The sequence below is a fragment of the Mya arenaria genome, chromosome 1 (assembly GCF_026914265.1).
Source record: "Mya arenaria isolate MELC-2E11 chromosome 1, ASM2691426v1".
In the NCBI taxonomy this organism is placed as follows: domain Eukaryota; kingdom Metazoa; phylum Mollusca; class Bivalvia; order Myida; family Myidae; genus Mya; species Mya arenaria.
The window spans coordinates 21,583,291-21,600,761 of NC_069122.1; the positions used below are offsets into that span (position 1 = coordinate 21,583,291).

General features: G+C 34.9%; 1 protein-coding gene across 1 annotated transcript; it reads right to left on the bottom strand.

The window, feature by feature from the left end:
- Nucleotides 1-382: 382 nt before the first annotated feature.
- Nucleotides 383-16,510, bottom strand: LOC128239203 (D-3-phosphoglycerate dehydrogenase-like). The gene is made up of 11 exons (XM_052955739.1): nucleotides 16,291-16,510; nucleotides 12,362-12,513; nucleotides 10,520-10,585; nucleotides 9,535-9,688; nucleotides 8,874-9,006; nucleotides 8,304-8,452; nucleotides 7,459-7,611; nucleotides 6,856-6,988; nucleotides 5,870-6,012; nucleotides 3,372-3,585; nucleotides 383-2,656 (listed from the first exon to the last, which is right to left on the bottom strand). Exons 1-11 carry the CDS (start codon nucleotides 16,432-16,434, stop codon nucleotides 2,499-2,501), a joined length of 1,599 nt encoding a protein of 532 aa, XP_052811699.1. The 5' UTR covers nucleotides 16,435-16,510; the 3' UTR covers nucleotides 383-2,498.
- Nucleotides 16,511-17,471: the final 961 nt, after the last annotated feature.

The window sequence follows — 17,471 nt, forward strand, 5'->3', positions numbered from 1 at the left end:
TAATTAAAAGGTGATAGAGACTCTAGAAATATGGCTGGTTATCAATCTTGTCCAAGATATTACCGGTATGTCGATACTCATTCTGACCAAATTTGGTGATGATTTGACGAAGGATTCTTCAATTATTGGTTGGACAACATACTGAATGCCGCAAGCCCGCCTGTACACCACATGATACTTTACATACTATAAGATATGAATGTTTACTAAAAATGACCAGTAAAATGTACTGATTACCACTAGCAGGTGCTTGTGAAGACATTTATCAAAATGCCTGTTGCTATTACAAACATGCATTTATAAAAATCATTTGCATCATCCGCTGCTTTAACTTTCCTTAAAAACACAATTGAATTGCAACAAGAAAAAAAATCACTCCAACATCATTCGTAATTTTATTGTCCAATTCAATAGCTTTATATGACTTGCGTATGTAAAACAGAGATCACCTATTGTATCATTATTTTAACAAGTAATACATACTATATATATATATATACTCATATATAATATAGATATTAAGACACTAATGAAGGCTCATCTAATTGACTAAATGTCTTAATGTTGAACACCACAACAGAAAGGCACATTAAAAAGCATGAGGCAAAAATTGATCAAATAAAAAAACATGTATAAGAATCCTAAATTTTCTAAATATTAATTTCAGTTGCAATACATGTTAAACATCAATTGACCTATGAATATTTCTATGTTGTGTCACATGACAGCAAATTGACCAATAAAAAGGGTGGGAAAATACCTTGCATATAATAAAACTAAACACTAAACAATGTATTTTTTTCTGACCATTCCTGTTTTTCTTTATCACAACTGATGCATGATGACCAGTAAAAGCTGAACCCAAACTCCACACAGCGTTACCTCCCTTAGTCGTACAGTTATCACAGCCATCACCCAACCTCATGATGGCATTTAAAATGTTAAATTTTTCTTTCATTTGAAATAAGAAATATTTTTTAACTTTGAAAACAATGTCAAGGTATGAACCCTCAATAAAATATTGCATAAAAATGCATAATTGTAATTATCACAGTTATCCATCCTGCTTATTTCGACATTATATTGTGACAGATTTTTTCTGATCTTCAAGGGAGATCACTGTGTAGGAGAGCGGGCAGAATAATCAATCATAGTTTGAAACTTGGAACCGCTACAGAAAACAGTGCCATTACAAACCTCGAGTTGGAAATTTAACTCATGCTACAATAGAACTTTCGACTATCAAACACACCTTAAAAAGTTTTTTCTCTTAAGGAAATATTCACCTACAAACTGTAACAGCATTTATTTTGCATAGCAGGAGTAAACATCTACAAAAACCTACACATACAGATCTGTAGGTAAAGTTGGGAATTGAAAAATGGCAACGGAAAGCTTGTAGCACATAAATATAAATATATTTCATACTCAAGATAAACAAAAAAAAACATACATAGATTTAAAAAAAATAAAACTGAGTATTTCATTGTTTTTGTTCACTTAACATGACTTCTTATTCACACATTATTCTACAATAGTATTTTTCAGTAAACTACCAACCCAAAAAAGAAAGAATGTTAAGACAAAATGCTGATGAGTTAATGCTGGCGTTTGCTAAAACAGCTTGTAAAGTTTAAGTAAAATCTCATTGATTGTCTTTTATTAAGGTCTGATAATTAACACACTGTAAACTGACCAAATACAACATGAGATTACATAATGAGTATTCAATAACTCTGACATTAATAGTGTTCAAACAGTTCAAAGTTAGAAAACATTAGATATTGTAATAATGACTAATTATAATTCGCCTGAGTTCTCATCACAACAAATTCCAAATACTTATTTGAAAAATGATAAAATCATTTATTACATTTCAGCATGGACCTATATCATAGGTCTGTGGTTTCAGTCGTAGTTTTGTATAACCATTTATTCGATTTAAGTACATACTCACAACCTTTAACTTTTTAATGGTCGATGAACTATTGTGTTTACTACCCACTAAGTGGGTAAGCCACTGTTTATATCTACCGTTTCACCTGATTATAATCAATGATGTCCAACCGCTAATTTACTGTAATAAATGTATTGGCAAATTAGGAGTATACTGCCTTCTCATTGGACAAAAAAATATGTTGTCAACTCACGAAGAAATCTTTGTTTCAAAATGGATTATGTATTTATCAAGCGAAAACTACATGTATCAACATTTAAATAAAATGAATGAGAAAAAAGTTGAAGCTTAAACAACAATAACAATGCAATTTGATGATAAATCAAGTTTGTGGATGTCTTTTAAATGACCTGAAATTATTCAATACCTTTTCCCTAAAACCTTAAAAATACAAAATAAATCTATGAAATTTCATATTTAAACAAGAAAATGTCTTGAGCCATTAAAGTTATTTGCTTACAGGTAAACCAAGTATTCAAGATTCTCTTAATAGTTTGTGCAATTTTTTATTGAAGTCAGTTGTTCTGTAACTATTCAGAATTTAGAATCTTAGGGAGAAAGCTGATTGGACGGCCTCTTGAATTCCGAAGACTCCACTCGGAGGGGGGACAGCTAGGTAGACTAACCCCCATTGAGAGCCTTTGGTCTCTCCCGAAACTGACATCCCTGTCATCTGGGCTCCGTTCTTGGCAAGTTTACCTGAGAAATTAAGAAATATTATCATCCAAAATGATTTAATAATATAATAATACTGGCATAAGATCACTTTGAATGCAACATTGATGACAACAAAAAGCATATTCCATATCTTGTCATCTTTAACTGTCAACCGAAAGGCATAACATAAAGTGTTTAAAGTGAACAGCCTTTTCTGACTTATGGCAAACAAACAACATTGACAATGACATCAACATTACCAACAATGACATCAACATTACCAACAATGACATCAACAACACCAACAATGACATCAACATTTAGTACCAACAATGACATCAACATTACCAACAATGACATCAACATTACCAACAATGACATCAACAACACCAACAATGACATCAACAACACCAACAATGACATCAACAACACCAACAATGACATCAACATTTAGTACCAACAATGACATCAACATTACCAACAATGACATCAACAACACCAACAATGATATCAACATTACCAACAATGACATCAACAACACCAACAATGACATCAACAACACCAACAATGACATCAACAACACCAACAATGACATCAACATTACCAACAATGACATCAACAACACCAACAATGACATCAACAACAACACCAAGAACAACATTAAGGCCATGACAATGCCTTGACAAACATTTCATCTTTTTTCTATGTTCTTGCAACATATTTTTTCTATGTGACTAAAAACAAATATTGAACTAACCTGCAATGTCAGCTAAAAGTTGTGGCGATGATTTAGCCTTTACCAGGATTGTCGACCCCTTAAGTTGTACAGGGGGGCTGAATGGAGCCCCATCAATACTCAAGAGCACAGGGTCACAACCGGAAACAGTTCCTGAGACAGTGAAACCATCTAACGACACTGTCACCTCCGGACCAGATGAAGCTGAAGCTGCATCACTGTGGCTTGTAATGGCCTGAAATATGTAAAAAATGTAGAAGCTATATGTTAACTCTGCACCTATCTTTTTTTCAGTCAAACATGATGCATAATCACCAAAAGTATTAAAGTTAGAATGATGTGCCTTGCCAAGTTTCATTTGAATACCTTGAGTGTTTTTAAAGTTATGGCCTAGGATAAGGTTTTGCACAACAACTAGAAAATATTTCATAAAATGTATGGCTGTTTGGCTGTTTCATTTTAATGCTAACAAGAACTGTATGAGAATCTTTAACCCTTATAAGCATCTACATCAAACAACATCAAATAATTATCATTAACATGGTGCACTACAATATCTTCGCAAAGACTGAAGAAAGATTTCACAATAAAGAGTACTAAGTAAGACCTAGTCATTTGACTTACTACAATCTTATCTGAATATTCAACTGATGTCAATGCATGTCTAACCTTTGCTTATCAACAAACTTCAAAACATGTAGAGTATTCAACAGCTAGTTATTGTGAAGAAAAGATTATAAGGCCACACCAAATTAATAACTTGTTCATCGGATTTCCCGCACCTATTTCTTCAGAAAAGCAAAAAAATATTTTTATTTTTTTATCACTTACGCCCGCACCATCTAAAAAAAAATAGTCATTTTTTTACCAGCGCTAATTTGTTTAGTAGAATGTAGCCTTTTCCTTTATAACCCCGTTTTTCGATCGTAACAATTATCAAAGCACCGGCTAGTCTCAATCATGCAGCCGCTCTAAATAGAGTCAATGAACGATAAAGACCCGGATACAAGCGTCTAGATGATCGAGACTAAATTGGCAACATGAAAACATTTATTTCACTTCCTGATTCTTGAAAATTACGTCAACAAAAGACAATTCTACCACCATTTAAAGTTTGATTAAATTTTAGACAAATGTGTTTGTTTTAATTTGGCTCCCGCTAAAAGTAAACGTATATATACTGAGCAAGAAGTGCAGAATTTTATCGTGAATGACAGTGATTATCCAAAGTTTGAATTTGGTTCGGACATGTTTGACGGGAATTCGGATGACCATTACAGTGAAAAGACAGTTTCCAATTGGTCATCTATACCTACTACACCTGTTCAGGTAAAAACTTCAGGTGTGTATTTTAACTTCTTTGTTGTTCTGCTGTTAATATGATGTATTTTTTGTATTATTTGTTTCCTTCAAAAATATACATTTAATGATTTATGCATGATTGTTTTTATTTTGCTACAGATCAGAGTATAGTGTTCATTTAATTCATATGCAATGCATGTACAGTAATAAAAAAATAAAGTTTGGCCAAGAAACGAGCACCACCTTTCTTGTGTAATCATCAAACTGTTTCAGTAATGCATACTACATTATACTACAACGAACATTTATGTATAATATTGCTTATTAAAATTTCAGATTCCTTGATGCAGCGGATCATGAAATTCCTGTCCCCATTAGGTAACAAGGGCATGCTTTTGGTGGAGGCCTTGGTCACCAATGAGTCAATGTTCGTGGACTTGGAATGTTTCGCTTGCTCGCCCCCTTATTTTTTAGAAAAAATCCGATGAACAAGTTATCAATTTGGTGTGGCCTAAGGTATAAAATTGACAAAAATATAGTTGACTGGAACTTCATCCAAAACTGTTGGGAGAGACTATGTATACGTATGTTTCCCCCCCCCCCCCCCCCCCACACATACTCTCCTGTACTCACCTGAATGCCTAGTTGTTTTGCCAGTGTTGGGGCACTAACCAGGATATTTCTCACTCCCTCATCCCCACCCTGGGACACACTACGTATATATCTCCCCATCCACTCCCCTGTACTCACCTGAATGCCTAATTGTTTTGCCAGTGTTGGGACACTAACCAGGGTGTGTCTCACTCCCTCATCCCCACCCTGGGACACACTACATATATATCTCCCCACCCTCTCCCCTGTTCTCACCTAAATGCCTAGTTGTTTTGCCAGTGTTGGGGCACTAACCAGGGTGTGTCTCACTCCCTCATCCCCACCCTGGGACACACTACGTATATATCTCCCCACCCTCTCCCCTGTTCTCACCTGAATGCCTAGTTGTTTTGCCAGTGTTGGGGCACTAACCAGGGTGTGTCTCACTCACTCATCCCCACCCTGGGAAACACTACGTATATATCTCCCCACCCTCTCCCCTGTTCTCACCTGAAAGCCTAGTTGTTTTGCCAGTGTTGGGGCACTAACCAGGGTGTGTCTCACTCTCTCATCCCGCCCTGGGACACACTACGTATATATCTCCCCACCCTCTCCCCTGTTCTCACCTGAATGCCTAGTTGTTTTGCCAGTGTTGGGGCACTAACCAGGGTGTGTCTCACTCCCTCATCCCCACCCTGGGACTGACTACGCATAAATCCCAGCTGTACGGCAGTGCTTAAATAACCTCCGGCTTTCTTTAACGAGTCTCCTGAAAGATTGAGAGCAGTCATTAACTTATTATTGTGTTGTTTTAGTGGAAGTTACTTATACACAGAAAATACGTTTGGATCTCGATATATAAATTTGCATGAAATGTCATTAGATTGTTTGAAAACATCCACAAATTTCTTTAAATTGATGAAACTATGAAAAGAGAGGAAAATACTAAATATGTATGGAAACACTTCATTCACATACAACACCATCGTTCATTACATTTAATGTAAACTCCATGTGGCTGCAACTATAACCAAAACCAGAGTATGGGTTTAAATCTTATTTAATTTCCACCAAAAATAAATCTTAAATGCATACAACCATTTGGATCTCTGTACGATTGCATGACATATAGCGTTAGTTTGACACACTTTTTTTAGCCGTTTGAGACATGATAACAAAGAACTCTGGCATTTGAAATGGGCACACTCATTTTTTGTTAACAAAAATTATAACATCTCGTACAATAAATTTGGAGAATTGAAAAAGGTTCAATACATTGCATTCCTATAAACAACACACAGAGCTGCAGATATCATTTTATATTGAGGTGGGCATAAACAATCTTTCTCACAACCAAGTTTCCCCCCTTACTCAGTGACTTGGATGCAAATTGGTTAATAAGGAAAACTTTCCTACTTTATAAAATCTTTTTTTAGCCATACAAAAACTGACAACCTGTTTTACATTTTTTTTTTTGAAGTTTTATTGTTATATTCTAATTTTCCTATAGTAGAATGTAATGGTTCATAGGCAGCTATACACACATATATATATATATATTAGGCATTTACCCACCATATGTGGTGAATATATATATTAGGCATTTACCCACCATATGTGGTGATTTTGAGACTCTTCTGCCCACTGGTGCCAATATTTCCCAAGACGGTGCCCAACGTCTCACCCAGCCTAACCCAGGGCTGACTCTCCGGGCTCATGCTATTCTGCAACGCCTGGGCATTTATCTGAAATGGGTAATTGCGTTAATTAAATTTCTGCTTTAGGGCTGAAAAGCATTAAGATTCTGTATTAGGTGCCTTTTTTCAATACATGATTTTCTTTATTTTTGAATATATGCTACAAGATATGCTGCAAATCACTACTCCACAATAGTCTTAAAATGTGTAAAGCTCAGCCGCCAATTGTTAAAAACTTTGAATTGTCCATTGGATATCTGTTGGCAAGTTTGCACATTAAAATTATTTGACTGGTCGATAGAAATTATTGGTTGAATATAATGACCAATCAAATACTATGGCTAACTTTGACCAAGGCAAGAATTGACCAGTTGTTATTCAATTGGCTGTTGGCGTGTTGTAGAGCCTTCAAAACATGGCTAGATACATGTGTTATTATGCATGGTTTTTCAAAAACTTATTATAAATATGAAATATTTCATTTTTCAAAGTTTGTACTAATAGACAAATCCACTTACTGCCCCAAAGAGAGACTTCCCATTCATTGCATCCACAAACTGTTCAGCGATCTCCACGGCAACCCGTGTCTGTGCCTCCACCGTACTTGCTCCCAGATGGGGGGTTGGGATCACCTTAGGGTGCTGGGCAAGCTTGTAGTCCTCTGGGGGCTCCTGATGGGGAACAAAATAACAGAAACTATATACTTTCAGTTTCAAATTTTGCCTTTATTTATCTACTACTACAGTAATTTTGATTAGCAATTAGCCATGCAGGATACAAGTATAAACTAGAAACTTTAAAAAAAAAAATACTTCAAAAACTTAACACTCCTTATACAGGAGCATATTTGAAGAAATATATTGAAGATACATCATTTCTGAAATAAGTACCAAGAGTTGTTTTTCTTGCTTTCTAATTTACCAATAGTTCATGTTTCATGTCCTTTCTTTCCTATAATATTTTGTATTTGTATTTTTCCTCTTATAAGTAAGCTTTTTTGTCACAGTGATTAACCTTTTGATAAACATTGTTTAATGTTTAAACCCTTCAATCTGTTTATCAAATGTTACACTCTCTTTGTGGTTTAATACAAACATTATGTACTTTTTGTGATTACCTGAGAGATATTTATAATGTTACTCTATTTAATTGGTAAAAGAAAACTTTGCTCTGCATATTTGACAATTCATTTGGGAAACTCATTTGATCAATTGGTAACATTCCTACACTTAATACGATTCTTTCTCTTTATGTTTCAAAGTTCAAGCTATAAATGAATAGAGTAGTTGAGTTTGTAATATTTCCTCTTGACTCTCTTGAAAACACATCTTTAGGATGTACCTGGGGGTATACAGGTACTCACATTCACATACACATCGAGGCCAGCACCCCCACAATTGCCATTATCTAGGGCTCTTAGAAGGGCTTCCTCGTCGATGATCCCGCCCCGGGCACAGTTCACCACCCTCACTCCTTTCTTACACAACCCAAACACCTTGTCACTGATTAGATCTGAAATGATAAATTGCACAATATGCGTCATTCTCTCACAGCCATCATTTATTTTAATGAGGTTTATTGGAATGTGACCCGCTCAATAACTGTGTGATAAATGCCATTAATGCTCGCCTATAGGGGACATAACTCAATAATCATTAGTCATGGTAATGAACCTTACAATAAATGTGTGTATTGTTTCTAGCAATATGTTTACCAAGTTTCATTTAAATTATAAAATATCTTGATAGAATTTGTTGTTCTTTTAAGCCAAAATGTTGGTACTACAAGACAGTGCTACCGACCATGTCGACTCCGACAAAGCCAGGGCTATCACAATTTTCTGATCTTTTTCTTTGAGCTAAAAATCTGCATAGTATCCGGCACGAGTGTTTCTACAATTTTTTTATTTTTTTTCTTCTACTGTCCCACTTACTCTTTGTTTGAGGAATAAGCGGCGTGTGCACAGTTATGTAGTCCACTAGGGGCCACAACTTCTCCAGGTCCATCCATTCCACACCAAACTCTGCACTTACACTGCCAGGGATGATTGGGTCAAAGCCTATGGTCTACAAAGGAAAATACACTGATTTACTGGGATGAAGTTAGCCAGAGCAATAATTTGTCCATGTCCATCCATTCTACACTTGCCTCCGCGCTAACACTACCAGAGATGATGGGGTCATAGCCTAGAGTCTACAAAGGGACCTATAGTATACTTATTAAAAAGACATAGGTCCAGGTTCATCCATTTCACACCAAGCTCTTCATGTTATTATATTGGCCCTTCTTATTGACATTATAATACTTTACTGATACCGTAGTGGAAGTATCAATAATATAATGTATATACTCTACAATACAGTCGGCCCCTTGGCTCCCAGAGACAAGCGAAAATACCTCAAGCCTCCAAAATTCCAGCCAAGTGGGAATGCTGAACTTCAATATGAAGAAATCGGTCCTTTACATCCAGTTTGAGCCAATGAGAAGTTCAAGCCAAGCGTGTTCAAGCAGACAAGGTTCGACTGTACATCTTTTTGAAAAATTAAACTTACAATGAGAAAAAAACACAAATACTCTTCAAAGCTACATTTTACCGTCATTCCAAATGACTGCATGCGAAGGGCCACCTCCTTCCCAATTCTACCCAGACCGATGATGCCAAGGGTTTTCCCGTTAAGCTCAGAGCCCATAAAAGCCTTCCTGTCCCATTTACCAGCACGCATGGTGGCCACAGCGTTCGGGATATCTCTGCAGAACAAGGAAAATATACTTTATTTAAAGCTCCTAAATTTTCAAAAGTGTATTTTGCCCCAGTATCTTTTATTTTAGAGTATGTTTCACCCTAAACAAAGATAATACTCATTGGAATGCATTTATGAGTTAAACATAAGGTACCCTAAGAAATAAAGTCTTGCTTAGTTATAATAAAGTGAATAACTGGTTGCCAAAAGTATGAAAAATCTCATACACAGTGACCTCACCTTAAAATTGAATAAGGTTTCCCATAGTCAAGGCAAGGAATTCCTGCCTTGAAATGGCTCTGATTGAATCCATTACGGTAATAAATTACTTGCCAATATGCATGTCAATCGAAAAGAAGAATGTTCTGGTTTAATCCAGTTCCCTTTCATATGCAAAAGTTTAAAATCCATTGCATATTTCATATCTCATGATGCGTATTTACACATTAACACAGTGGCACTCCCATGGACCAGTCGAGTTTTACATCTCAATATTGCCGGTTAAGACAGTAATATAAGTTTTAAACAGTGGTTTTTTATCTAACCAAATGAAATCAAATTTACTTGAGTAAGAATTTAAAGGCATTGGAATCTCACTACAGCTTTGCCTGACTGGTCTGTCCATAAAATACCATGGTGTGTGTATTGTCACTGACAACAGGTTTTCACGTAAATAACTTGGCAGTGTTTGAATTATGGCCAAATTCTTGCACAACATCACATTTGCTGATGACGATAACATGGAGGTTATCTCAAAACCTTAACTATTTTTTACAAAAACTATTGAGCCCAAAAACTATAGGTCAGCTTCTTGGAAATGAAACTGACAGCACAATACCTGGACAGACAGCACATCAGAGCACAGGTGTGTTCAGCAGCACTGAGTGTGTTCCCTCCAGGGGTGCTGAAATACAAAACAACAAAGTGTAACAGTCATTAAATCAATCTCTCTTAGTGTCTACAGTCTCCATAGTAACAGGACTTAAGGCCAGTTGTTCATATACTTTTAATCAAATCTAGGTTCATACTGCAATACTAACAGTAAAATTACAATACACATATTATAAATATTTTTTAATCATGTCAACTTGGTTAAAAAAGTTGAGCAAATGGCCATAAGAGATTCAAGGATGCTGAAATACACAAAATATTGTTGTTATAGCACTGATCTTAAATCTTTATAAATATCACACTCGCAATAAAGCGATCAAAATATGCACACAAGCCCACACATGTAACATCTTTGCAAGTCTTGTTAAAGTTCATGTGTTACATTATCTTTATGCCAAAGAGTGACGTGGGAAAATTGCTTCGTTCATTCAAAGTCTGATTTTGATGACAGATAATACTTCCAAAAACAAATATACTTGATCAAGTTTTATTTTATCTGTTTATATATACTGTTTATCGTCATTAATGAAATTAAAAGAATGTAATTATATTCATTTTACTTTCTTGTTGGTGTCCTTAAATTTAATACAAGTTATCATTCAGGCCAATTATTATATCTCACACATGTTTCTAAATTTTTTCAAAATGTGCTAAAAAATTACATGCTATTTTGTTTTTAAGGTGCACACAATTTAAACAGACTGCTTAAGACTTTAAGAAATTATTTGAACTCTTACATTTTATTTTAATTAAGTTTAAATCTTATTATAAGAAACCTAAATGATTATAAATGTACTTGTTTATGAAGTCTGCTACTGCAAACTGTCTGACATAAATTTATAAAGTACTTCATATGAGAGTATAAAGAGTTCATATGCCTTTTAAAAACGTGATAAGTGCTACAGATTCTACCTTGTTAAAACCCTGCTGACTTGACAGTCTTTACGATACTCCAGTCACATACTTAAGTTAGACTGGGTCAAACGTTTAATCAATGTCAAATGGGACGTTAATTGCTACTTTTGCTAACAACAATGAGAAAATGAATTAAATGGTTATCTTTTATTTGGATTTAACACAAATATCACATTAGTTGTGCGTGAAAACTCCTTCCAATTTCATTTTGATTTAAAGTTTACCGATTCATAATATGAATTTGATTTATTTTTGTCATGTACGTTAAATATAAATGCAGATGTGCTGAATTACATCTAAAAATAATTAAAATTTTAATTAAGTCTCCATTGCCCAAAGGTAGATACCAGAAGACATTGATATTTCAAGTCAGTTTTTAACTGTACTACATAAGTTTGTATAATATTTTCATTTTCTGCACTTTTTGCCACAATATACATTTACTTAGTAATGATAATGTAATGTAATATAAATCTGTATGGCCTAACTGCATAACAATATTGCGCTGTTTCATTACAATATCACCCTAATTCATTACAATATTGCCTACGTCTTAACGAAATTGCCATCCATCATAATAATATAGCCTTATTTTATAACAATATTGCACTAAGCATATTAACAAGTTAACTGTAATAATGTTATGAGCATAGAAGCTCCGCCTCTTCAAATCAGTACCTAAAGTAAAACCCTTAGAAGTATTATAGAGGCAGTATGTTTCAGACTCTCTATTAACTCACATGTAATACGCTTGAAGAATATATGTAGTAAAAAGTGTCTTTATAGCATACGTACATCGAAACACAACAACAAGACTGACCTACTTAACAACAATTTGGTCTGAGTCTCTGACTTCACAAGAATATTTCCCTACTTCATAACGATGACTCCTCTTCGTGTGGCTGCATCACAGTCAATGTTGTCAACTCCTGTTCCAGCTCGGCCAATAATCTTCAGGTTAGTGGCTGCATTTATAATATCTGCCGTCACTTTAGTAGCAGATCGGACAATCAAGCCGTCATATTTCTGTGGAGGATAATAAAGAGGAAATTCAGTTATTAAAACATGTTACATGGAAATATTTAGTGGACCCTAATAACAAGAGCGATCTGACTTTTCTGTAGTAAACGGCAACACTTGTTTCTCTCAGTCAAACAAGGGGCATAACTCCAACAATAATGATAGCCATATACAAGGCATCATACATCCTAAGTTTCATTAAAAGTATCTTTCATGGTTGCTCTTGTAAGATGGTTCATCCCAACCACAGGGTAAGGTGTTTTGAGGAAACAAGTTTTTTTTTTATTGTGTCTCCGCAGAACACCCTGCGCAAGGGTTATGAGGGTGAAGTTTACACGAGCAGCCATGGTAGACGCTCTTTCTCCCACCTTAGTTAAACAAAATAAAGTTAAAATGTATTTTTCCAAGGAACTCTTTTGTGCATAGTGAAAATAATAGGCTTATAGATATGTGATTGTCATAGATATACGGACAGTGAATTGTCAAATCGTTTTAAAATAGGCCACATTATTTCTTGAATGTGGAGTGAAAACTTTTTTGAATGCAAGCGAGAAATGACTTATTTGGATTGAAATATTGCCACAAGACAAGGTGTCAATGGTGCTACAGTTTACAGTCTTCAACAAGGCAGGTAATTGTGTGATAACAATAAAAAAGCAGTTCCATACAGGTACTTTTTTATCTTTGCCAATTGGCAAGATAAGGATTTCCAGCATGGCCAAATTTTTTATTCTACTTATCTGGGATGGGAGAAAGGAATATCTCTAGGAAAGGCCAAGGTTAATGAACTTGCACACATTACACCAAGGCTATAATAACATCTACAGGTTAACTGGCAAACAAAGAATAAGTTTGGGTTGCCTGACCTAGTGCTGTTTTTCCTGCAGTGGGTAGATTATTAAGGCATAGCATTATATCTTTTTAAGACCAAGTGACTTACCACTGGCTGAATAGATCAAAATTAGTTTTGTTTACACTTGAGGTAAAAAATATTTAATCATTTAGAAAGCCATACATTGGCTTTATTAAGTGGTTTATTTAGCAATATAAGTAATTTAATAGAGCCAGTTGTGCCAAACACTTAAAAGAGAGATAAAGTAAGTAAGTAAACAAGGAATCCAGGTTGTGGGTGCTTACGCCAAATGTATGTTTAAGTACGAATTTAAAAAGCAAAAATCATAATATCCTCTGTTTATTGTGCTTGTCAAAAGTACTAATTCTGTACTATTAGAGTTCAGAAAAGTCAATGTATGTGCATTCCTTACTAAAATAAATATATCTATCTATAGAAGGACTGACCCTGCTTCAAAAGTCAAAGGTAAAAATATGGGTCAAACTGTCAAATAGAGAGAAACTTTGTATAACTAGACTGCACAAATTTGTCTTATCATAATTTATGATGAAATGTCAAACAAGGATACTTCAACATTTAAACAGACCAAGATGCACTGGCAAGTACTCAAAGTATAATGTATAATGTATAAAACTGTAGGTTGCAGAAGTACAGAAAAATATACTGAAGAGATAGATTAATGGAAAAAAATTCTTGGAGTCTCAAGGTTTTTGAGTGACAATTTGATCAATGCAATTACCGGCAATTCACAACTAAAAAGGACTCGCTCATTTGTTATAATTATTTTACTCTTACATACTGAAGTATGCATGGACCGAAATGACAGCTGACTTGTCATTGAGATTGGATGCCTTTGAGGAAGTTTTAAGATTATGACCATTTAAAGTGTGAGGATAATATGTAAAGTTTTAAATCATGTTCAGATGAAGACTGATATTTGTAGATAAACATGTATCCTCTAAGCAGCAGAGAAAAAGTAAATATGACATAATTTTAATGAACAATATCAGTTGTGACATTGACCTTTGACTCTATGACCTAAAAATCAATAAGGGTCATCTCTTTGTCACCCCCAACCTAAATGTGAACTTTGAGTGTCACAGGTGCATGCATTGTCCACTTTAATATCACACTGATAACCTTTTTGAGTTTAAGGTCACTGTGACCTTGACCTTTGATCTGATGATTCCTAAAATCCACAGGGGTCATCTACTTGTCAGGCCCAACCTCCAACTCAAGTTTGAGGGTCATGGGTGCAGGCATTGTTGAGTTATCACTTGGACTCTACGTCACTGTGACCTTGACCTTTGATCTTATGACCCCTAGAATGAATTAGGTTCCATCTACTAGTCAGGCTAAGCCACCATGTAGTGTTTGATGACCATTGGTCCAGGCATTGTTGAGTTATCACTCGGACAAGCATTGGTTTACCTCCTGACAGACCGACCTCCTGACCGACATGTGCAAAGCAAAATACACCCTCTTCTTCGAAGAGAGGCATACACATATTCTGGTTGTAGTGGAGTGCTAACCAATACTGGTACAGTCACGAAACAATAGAAAACTGACACCTTAACCACCTGGTCAGAAGAACTTTACAACAGCTGATGGATATTTTAACCTGTATCCAATACTTAAAAAATAAGGTGATAATGTTTACCAACCAATCATGCTTTAGAATACAACCTACATTTATTAGCCAATGAAATTGCAGGTAGGCAAACATTAAGTACTAGACTTAATCATTAAGAATTCATCTTTTGTGGGTGTTTAAAGGTTCACCTACTGCCACTCATCCTATACACACTACCTGCGTCAGATTTTGCGTTGTCAATGTATCAACCAATGCGGTTGAACTTTAAGTCAGTTAGATGACATGAAGTAAATTCTTAATGATTAAGAAGGGCCCCGTTTGCTACGCTCACTCCGCCCATTTTCAATCATTAAGAATTTACTTCATGTCATCTAACTATTACAAAGCAACCTTTTAATGAATCACTTTAGTAATGTGATTCAAAATTGTGGACTTCAAAGACAATAGTTGAGCAAATATCAACATTGGTTTAAGGGTTCCAGCTGTCAGTATCTCACATGTTGTTTTAACACGCCTAATGATTTGCCAAACTTTATTTCATATTTTTCAGTAAAAGTGCATTTAACACACCATGAAATAGTCCCTTTAACGGGCAATAAGATATAACTATTATAGCTGAAAACCACACACAAATGAACTTTATATTTATAGATGACCTAAATTATAGGAAGGTAAATTTCCATCATGGAGTTGCGGATCTATAAATAGATATTATAAAGCATAGTTGAACCTAAACATTTACATAACACACTAAACTACTTCATTGGTTAAATTTAATGTAAAATCATTCACTTGATACAAACAAATGATTTTAATAAAATTATAAATGTAACTACATATTTTTTATCATTTATGCTTTAGAACATTGGGACTTCTATTTCTGCAATCAATCAATTAATCAATCAATCAATTAGGAACACATGTCATCACCTAAGTACATTTGACAAAAAGCACAGAAAGCAAGCCCATACTGGTAAACTTGCACAGTCTTTATTAGATTACATTTCTAATGGAGCTACATGTGTTCAAGGCATTTATAAAGTGATGAAAATCGTTACTGTAGTTTAAAGATTAAGGCTTGTTCATCCTAGCTAAAGAACTTCAGCGAACACGTTATAAATTACCTTTTTAGATGTGTTTAATGTGTTGTAAACATCAAAAAAATAAATATCAACATTAAAATTATGGAAGCCAGAACTATGTTCATCCAAAAGTCTTATTTTAATGATATTCTGTTATTCATATCAAAACTACGAATTATCAACTCAACGAAGATTAGCATGTCAATTAGCTGCTTTAATAAAGCAGTGATATGAAAATTCTCAGAAAATTTTACCCCAATTTCAGCCAGAAACTTTTCCTTGTCCAATCTCAGTTTCGTGTCTTTGACAACTTCAATGCCATTTTCCTTCAGAACTTCCACACATCTCGGGTCCACCTCATCGCTGATGAAAACACTCTTCAGTTGAAATAAACTCATCTTGCTCGTTCAAAGTTTGGATGCAAAATAAACTAACCGGTTTGGTGTAGACTGTTTTCGCAAGGGAGGTCATTCTAGCCTACTGATGACATGTATACATTCATTCGGAGGTTCTCGGCCATTATTTTCAAAACAACCTTAGTCTGGAGTTCCTTCCCCTTTCTGCTACGCAAAGACTGTATGATTAGATGCCGGGAACCAGAACAAAACAACCTCGGTTGTTTTCGATAAAATGGCCGAGGAGTTCCGAATGGTATACATTTTGATTATCTTCCTAAATTAATGGTTACATACCACTATTAATTGTTTAATTTCTTAATGTTTTACAAAATAGCCCCTCCAGGACATAAATACATGCCATATCCCCCGGCGGGGGAAAAAATCCCCCGGAATTTCGGTCCATTCCCCGGTCTCCCGGTGGGAGGTAAAAATCCCCTGGATTTTTTTTATTTTTTTATAGATTTTACATCAGGCAATACAGTAATGACAAAGTGAAACCACAATATGTGAGTGAAACTGAATGTAAAGAAACAACTCCTCAAGTGTGAAATTACTGTTTAAAAAAGGTTTGATAAATGCCATAAGGAAACCTTAACAACAAGTGATCAATTAATTTGAAGTAATGATCAAAAGCAAAGAAATATTACTATTTCGGAAAAGGAAGAAATTAATAATATTCATTCCATTCTCTTAGTGTCTGAACGTCATCATAGCTGATAGTATTAAGCAAAATTTTTTAAAAGACTTTGGAGGAAGGTAAATTTAATTTACAGTGTTACAGTATGACAAGACAGTGTATCATAAGAATATGATAAATCATGACATAAAATAATTCTGTATAATGAAAAAGTTAGAGGTTTTCATAGCAAAATATATGTGAATACATTTTTCGCCAACTTAAACCTGCTAAAAAAAATAGGTAACACATGCCATCCAAATAACAATAAGCGAATGAAAGCATCTCTCTGCCTGGTCACTTGTCTGAGGTCCTTTAGTTTATACTATTGTTAATTTACAAAATGTAATACAATTTTATC

Bases quoted from the DNA above. Each gene is read 5' to 3' on its own strand.
- LOC128239203 (XM_052955739.1), bottom strand. From the start codon at position 16,434: ATGAGTTTATTTCAACTGAAGAGTGTTTTCATCAGCGATGAGGTGGAC. The intron at 10,586-12,361 runs GTAGGGAAATAT...TTTGTATTTCAG, and splicing joins AGAGGAGTCATCGTTATGAA to CACCCCTGGAGGGAACACAC. The intron at 9,007-9,534 runs GTAAAATGTAGC...TTTCCTTTGTAG, and splicing joins TGCAGTCATTTGGAATGACG to ACCATAGGCTTTGACCCAAT.